The sequence below is a fragment of the Otolemur garnettii genome, unplaced genomic scaffold, assembly GCF_000181295.1.
Source record: "Otolemur garnettii isolate 467f Iridium unplaced genomic scaffold, OtoGar3 scaffold00060, whole genome shotgun sequence".
Lineage (NCBI taxonomy): Eukaryota > Metazoa > Chordata > Mammalia > Primates > Galagidae > Otolemur > Otolemur garnettii.
The window spans coordinates 2,823,393-2,831,073 of record NW_003852455.1 but is presented as its reverse complement, the minus strand read 5'-3'; the positions used below and the strand labels follow the sequence as shown (position 1 = coordinate 2,831,073).

At 52.2% G+C, this 7,681-nt stretch overlaps 1 protein-coding gene across 1 annotated transcript in view; it reads right to left on the bottom strand.

Moving 5' to 3' along the window:
- Window positions 1–3,671: 3,671 nt before the first annotated feature.
- Window positions 3,672–7,681, bottom strand: part of LRRC15 (leucine rich repeat containing 15) — a 10,674-nt gene continuing 6,664 nt past the window's right edge. The window contains exon 2 of the mRNA XM_003792692.2: window positions 3,672–5,476. Coding sequence (XP_003792740.1) covers window positions 3,761–5,473 — 1,713 coding nt within the window. The 5' untranslated portion in view covers window positions 5,474–5,476 and the 3' untranslated portion in view covers window positions 3,672–3,760. The remainder of the gene's footprint in view (window positions 5,477–7,681) is intronic.

The following is a 7,681-nucleotide window of genomic DNA, read 5'->3' as shown; positions in this document are numbered from 1 at the left end:
AAAAAAAAAAAAGATCAGACGGAGTATAGCAAGAGAGCGTTTTTCAATGGACACACATGACCAATCCACACTTTGGCAGAGGAGGGCAGGAGCCTGCTAGAGGGGAGAAAGGCAGTGGACAGGTGTGCCCAGCCCCCCCTTGGCAGCACTCATGGTGGCAAGGGCAGGAAGGCCACCTGGAGGAAGGGCAGGAGAGAAGAGGGCTCACAAACAGGCTCAGGAACAGCCCTGGGCTCTGGACAGGTTCTCAAGGCGACACCCCCTCCACAGATGCAGCATGTCCACTTGTCAGCATACCACAGTGAACAAGAAAAATTAGTCACTGGACAGCTCCAAGTTTGAATTTTGCTCTTTAACTAACTAGCCCATCCTTAGACAAGTTACTTGATCTCTGCAAGTCTCTGAGTTGTCATTTGTGGAATGGGCGTGGCAGTGGCCTGGGAGGTAGGAGTATGTGTGAAAGGAGTTTGACGTGCAGCTGGAAGGACACTGGGGTTTGGGTGCATGTGTGGAGGGCAATTTGCATTAATAGCTCCAGGATCTTCTGAGAAATAAGGATGAAGATTCTAAGCCTTTCCCTATTATCCAGAATTCCAGCAACCTGTCTGAGTGGACCAAGTTTCAGTGTCTAAAGAAGAGCAGCAGGGCCCTGTAACATGGTGAACATTACTGACCCCTGTCCTGGCCCAACCTCCTGGGACAGGCTTACTCCGGGCAGGAGGGATTTAATGAACTAAGAGAGCTCAGACAAATCTGGATTGAAGCCCATTCCTGGGCATAACGATGGGTTTAGAAAGAGCAGGTCATCCGTCTCTTAACCGCTGGACCTGCACCAGCAGCTGGTCCAGTCCCTAAAACCTAGAGACCTGAAAGAGTCCAGGGGACCTCCTAGACCCTTGGAGGGTGTCACCTCCATTCAGAGGGTGGGTTCTAAGAGCCTGTCACTCATTGCCTGCTGCTCAGTACTGACTGATCAGAGTCTGGAGGTGTGCAGGATTATCTTAGCCACGTGTGTGTGCTCACGTGTGCGCGCGTGCTAAAAAAATGCTGAGTGAGCGCCAATGCCTTTCTAGTGGCGTACAAAGGTCCCCCTGGGAGCCTGGAGGCCTGGGTTCAGGTCGAGCTCAACCCCTAGTTGAAAGATGACTATAGAAAACGCATTTCCACTCTTGAGCTTCCCTTCTTCATCTATAAAATAGTTGAACCTATTCGTGAGGTCCCTGTCCATCACAATGGCCTAGAGATACCATTGGTTGTCTCCTTTGTGGTTCCCATTCACTTTCCGAAGGCCTATTTATCAACCCAGACTCTCCTTTTTGTGAGAGCTGTCTGAATCAGCCTGCACAAACAGGACAAGAGCAGAAGCCACAGGTGTGAGACCCCCCTACCCGAGATGGCCACAGAGAGCACACATGTCCTGTGTATACCGTTTATTGTTGATTCTCTACACCAAATTTATTACAAGCAGCATCTAGCAAAAGATAGATCCCCGACCCTGCCCTTCAAGGTTCACGAGACCCTGGGGGCTTAGAAATCTCTAAATACATCACCAAGCACCTGGGACTATTTGCAGCGATTCTCTAAGCAAGGCACACATAGTCTACATTTGAAGGCAGCATGAAGGCGATGAGCTGGTGAGAATAGTCTCTCCTTAGGAGAAGGAACCTGGGACTGGGAGGAGTTTCTCCCAGAGACCCACCTTGTCTGTGCCAAGCGATGGCTTCATTCCCAAGACCACCACCACCTCCCCGGCCACCTGGAGTTAGATCTGACTGGGAGATCTGTGGGCTGACCCTTTGAGTGCTTCCTACTGAAAGGCTAGGATACACCTGACCTGGGTTTGCCAGCCCTACTTATCAGGGGGACCCCAGCTGTCTGCTCAGCACACGCTTCTTGAGCTTGGCAGTCCTCCTGCAACATGGCACAGACTTCTGAGAGGTTATGGAAACGGTGGTGTTGCCCATGAAAGGCCCCGAGAACTTGGTCATACCTCTGACTTCTACAGAGAGGAAACGACACACTTGCAGCCCAGCGAGGCCTGTAGGAGGGGCTGGTTTTCAGTAATGGAAAGGCAAGTTCAATCTTTTCCATATTTACCTAGCTTTTGATCCATACGGTCCCAAGCAAGGTTCTGATAACTGAGACACGAGGAGCAAGAGAAGAGTGACCCCCAATTTCTTTGGTTTAATGATGAAAGCCCAAGACAGGCCTTTCTTGCGCATCAAAGGCAGGTACTCATGGGACCGTAACTCAAGGAAGAAAAGTACCCCTGAGCAAACAACTCAACTCTTAGAACCAGACCATAGGCAGGAGGCGCTCCAGAGAGCCCCCAGACCCCTTGTGGCCTGTCTGAGTACCCTGATATTGCTTGCCTCAGAGGAAAATTCTCAACTTTCACTGCTAGCTAACTGCACTGTTAATGGAGAATTTTACCACAACATTAGAGAGATTGCTGGATTCCATTACACATGGCCATTCAATTAAAGGATCTCATCTCTGAACTATTTCACTTCTCCCAAATAGAGAATGAAAATTAAAAACAGATACAGGCATATCATGCCCATAAAAGGCCCTGGGCAGAGGGGCCTCCAATGAGCAGCAGACAACATGTTAGCAGGGAAGGGGGTGAGGTCGCACAGGCCTCTGTAGTCAGAATGCTCCTGACCAACTGGCCTGGGGGCCTCAGGTCACAGGATGTAAGAAGAGCTCCTGCCCATACCCACGTCTTCTCCTCTATCGCTGGCAGGTAGGCCTTTGCATGAGCTGCTGTGGGTGGCAGTGAGGGACCCATCATGGCTCACAGGAAAGTCCGTGCCATCTCCAGACACCCCAGTATTCTCCAGGAAAAGTTCTGGGAATGAACACAGGGACTCCCAGGCACCAGATTTCTTTCTCCATTCAGTGCCAATAAGCTGATTTGAATATCTGTAGAAGTCTGAAATTCTACATGATTTTATTCCTTAAAGGGCTAATATTTTCAAAGTAAAGTTCACAATTTGGAAATATCATTCTCTAAAAGGTTGAATTTCTTATGCTGATGCCTTTCTTCTTGTGATAAAAGAGAGGCGCTAATGACAGCTCTGCCACCAGGAGCTGAGCGGCTCCCAGTTCTTCCCTCTCTTTTGCAGCCTCCTCGAAGCCAGGGTGCTGAGCCACGTGCAGTAAATGAGCTGCATGGCGGGAAGTCTCCTTTGAGGAGAGAACTCACCTTGCCCTCAGGAGCAGAAACTCAAGGAGAGAACTTTCACTGAAGGGATCGAGCCACAGAACAAACAGAGGAGCCAAAGAAGGGACATGTCCTTACATAATACTTTGAGGACAGGGCTTTCCTGGGGGAGAACTATTTCCACACAGTGAGCAGGTTTTGCATTGATTGAGTCCATGGACGCCAGGAAGGGGCCTGAGCACAGGGCAGGTTGTTCTTAGGGGAGAGGTGATAAGGATTTGGAGGAGAAACCCTCTTGAAAAGGCCCCGGGATGTAAATTAGAAATCCCTCAGGGTTTTCGCCTTGGTCAGCTGGATCTTCCTGGTGGCAAGAACTGGTTCTCTATAGGAGAATCCAGCAAGTTAGGAAGCGTTGGGGACACTTTTCCTAGGGCCCAGAAGGAGTAAGCCTTTTCTCCTTCTGGGCCCTAGGAAGTGAGTCCTAGTGAGCTACAGAGTGGGGGTAGCTCTGTGGACCCAGGGTGGAGACAGAAAGATGGACTCGCCAGACCCTCCTGCCCTCCCCTCCCCCGCCCAGCTCCAGCCCGCCTCTCTCTAACACTCATTGGGAGCCTTCATCTGCATCAGGACCGCCTGGCTCCTCCTCTTGCAGCAGCAACAGCCAATGCAGGCAGCCAGGGAGCAGCCCAGGGCCACGATGCCGATGACAATGGCGGCAATGGCCAGCCCACTCTGGGCCTGGGTCATACCCCATGTGCTTCGGTCATCGGTGACTTGGATGGTGGTCAGATCGGTGTAGTCTTCCACGGGGCCAATTAATTCAGTGGTAGAAGAGATGGATGTGGTGTCGAAGTAGCTGGGTGTGTCTGGGTAGCTGGGTACCTCGGGGACGGCAACATTGATGTTGATGAGAATGAGGGACTGGCCTTGGACGCTGGCTGGGCTAAAGCACACGGGGAGGGTGTCTGTCCCCAACCTGGGCTGGTTGAGCAGCAGCCAGTTGCGGAGCGGAAGGATGCCCCCGTCACACCTCCAGGGGTTATCGTAGAGCCGCAGCTCACACAGGTGCCCCAAGTGATCAAAGATGCCCAGGGGCAGGTTCTCCAGCTGGTTGTTCTGCAGCTGGATGGTCATGAGGCTGTTGACGTTGGCGAAGATATTCCCCGGGAGCTGTCGGATGCGGTTGTTCTGCAGGGAGATGTTCTGCAGGTTGGCCAGCCCACGGAAGACGCTCCCGTCCAGCCCCTCCAGCGCATTGGTGTGCAGGGACAGCTCTCGAAGCTCCGTCAGCCCGTTGAAGGCGCCGGGAGAGATGGAGCTGATCTTGTTGCGGCTGAGGATCAGGACCTGCAGCTGGTGGAGGTTGCTGAAGACATTGTCCGGCAAAGAAGTGATGTGGTTGTCATAGAGCCAAAGCTCGCGCAGGTCAGGCATGGGCCCAAAGATTCCTGGAGAGAGCTCCTTCAGGGAGTTCCCAAACAGCGTGAGACGGCTGAGCTGCGGCAGCTGCATGAAGATGCCAGGGGGCAGCTGGGAGATGTGGTTGTTGGACAGATAGAGCCTCTGGAGGTGGTGGTTGTTGTGGAAGAGGCCAGGGGAGAGCACGCTGATCTGGTTCTGCTGCAGGGCCAGTTCCTGGAGGTTGCCAAGCCCGTCAAAAGCGCCCATGGGGATGTCTGAGAGCCTGTTCTCGAACAGCCGGAGGACCTGGAGGTTGTTCAGGTTCTGGAAGACCCTGGGTGAGAGGTGGGTGAGGCTGTTCTTGCCCAGATTGAGCTTGGTGAGGCCCCCTAAGTGGTCAAAGACGCCATCAGGGATGTATTCCAGGTGGTTCCCATGCAACTGCAGCTCCTTGAGGTTGCTGCATGGGGCAAAGTGGGCTGGCTGGATCTGCATCAGCTGGTTGCTGGACAGGAGGAGCGACTCCAGGTTGTCCAGGCCCTGGAAGAGGCCGACAGGCAGAACCTGAAGCTTGTTGTTGGCAAGGCTGAGATAGCGTAGCGAGCCCAGGTGGCGGAAGGCCCCGGGCCTGATGTGTGATAGCTCATTCTTCTCAATTCTCAGGGCAATGAGGGCCGAGATGTTGAGGAACGGGGACTCGTCAAGTTCAGTGATGTGTGTGTTGAGGATCTGCAGGCTCATGGCGTTCCAGGGCAGAGGGCTGGGCACTACCATGATACGCGCCCCGGTGCACTCCACCTGGGAGGCCCGAGAGCAGGTGCATTCACTCGGGCAGCCATAGTAGGCCAAGGCTGCACCCCAGGCATGGCAGCCCACCAGCAAAAGTAGATAATGTTTCAGTGGCATGGTCTCTGCAAAAGGAGACAGCACACGTTAGTTAGGGTCACCTTACGGACACCAGCCAGTTTTAAGCCAGTGATAACTTGCAGTACCAACACTGGCTTGGCTTTGAACCCTCTCATCATGTACCCAAATCATGCTCCCTCTGCTCTGGCCAGTAGGCCTCTTCACCTCCCCCAGACCTTCCAACCTTTATACTTTTGCTCAAGCAATTCCCCACACCTAGAGTGCTGAGGCCACATTCAAGGGGGCTTTCAGGAAGGGCAACAGCAGGCAGCCAAGTCAGAACCAGCCTGCTGACCTGCCAGAAAAGACTGCAGGGGAAGCTCAGCCCTTCCTCTGGACATCTGGCCCTGTCCCGCCCAGCCCATCACCACTGCCCACAACCTGGCCCTTTGTTAACCCTTTCATGTGTGCTTCATCTAGGTTTAATTCAAACCACTTTCCTGATGAAAGGAAATGATGTCTGCACCACCTTCTGTCTGCTGGGAAAGGCTGCTGAGGCTCAACTGGAGCCTGGGGCCAGCTGGCTGGCTGTGAGTGCCAGTTCCCATAAAGAAACACTGGGTGGCCTTGAGTAAATTCCAGAAAACTCAAGATGCCCTTTGAGCCAAAAGGTATGAGCTCCATATGTTTCTACAGGCACAAGGATGGTCTGGAAATGGAGGCAAATTCATGGAAGTTTTGGTGTTTGAAGATGATAAACATGTGTGAATGTATGTGCATATAATGTGAAGACATGTGACATGGGTGCTGGTCCCCATTTGAATATTTAAAGACCACTAACTGGCTCAGCACCCGTGGCTCAAGTGGCTAAGGCACCAGCCACATACATCTGAGCTGGCAGGTTCGAATCCAGCCCAGGCCCCCCAAAACAACAATGACAGCTGCAATAAAAAATAGCCGGGCATTGTGTCAGGTGCTTATAGTCCCAGCTACTTGGGAGACGGAGGCAGGAAAATCACTTGAGCCTAAGAGTTGGAGGTTTCTGTGAGCTGTGATGCCACGGCACTCTATCCAGGGCAACAGCTTGAGGCTCAGTCTCAAAATAAAATAAAATAAAATAAAGACCACTAACTGTTTGACCTTCAAGGAGTCTTGAGTTGACCCTGAATGAAGCTTGAGGCCTCCAAGCTTCAGCTTCCTCATCTGTTAAGTGGGGATGATAATATCTGCCCCCCTTTTAGGGGCTATTGTGAGGGGCAAATGGGAGAATGGATGAGAGGGCATTCTGCCCAGTGCCAGCACTGTGTTCACACTTATCCACAGCTTGGACCTACCAAGTCCTGAGGGGAGGAGGCCTTAAAGGACTTCTCATTGTGGTATTCTTAGACAAGGAACTAAGAATTGTTGTGTATACGTGAGAGCATCTCTAACTTCCATCCAAGGTTCCAAAGGGTCTGTATGTCCTAAAAGGTTAAGCAGTCATGCATTCCCATCACTGTACGGAGATTCAGGAAGCAGGAAAACTGAGGCTCAGAGCTGAAAGCCCAGGTCTCCAGACTCCTAGGTAAGTACTTTGAGTGGGAATGCAGTGTCCTCTCCTTTTAATGAGCAAAAATCCTAAGTCAAAGGAAGGAATTTTAAATGATGACATATAAGGATGGATGGAGAAGGTATTTCTCTAGTCTCCCTTTGTGCCCCTGAACTCATAGATTCCAGACCCTAGCCCCTAACTCAGAATAATTCAAGCTTCCCAATCCGGCTTCAGCCCCACGCACCCATTCCCTTCCCCCACCAAACGTCTGTCCCCCACCCACACAGCCCTTGATTTTCCACTTATTCACAGCCCATCCATGCCCTGACCTGTTGTAATTTCACCCATAAGGACTCAGAACCAAGTATGTAGAACAGTGGGGAAAAAAAAAGGAAAAAGAATTCCTTGGCCAATGGAGTTTAGATGCAAAGGAATGGGACCAGATTAAACTGTGAACACATCTTAAAAAAATGAATTTGTGGGCTCGGCGCCTGTGGCTCGAGTGGCTGGGGCACCAGCCATGTACACCTGCGGTGGCGGGTTTGAGTCCAGCCCGGACCCGCCAAACAACAATGATGGCTGCAACCAACGGATGGCCTGGCGTTGTGGTGGGCGCCTGTGGTCCCAGCTACTTAGGAGGCAGAGGCAGGAGAATCACTTCAGCCCAGGAGTTGGAGGTTGCTGTGAGCTGTGATGCCACGGCACTCTACCCAGGGGGACGGCTTGGGGCTCTGTCT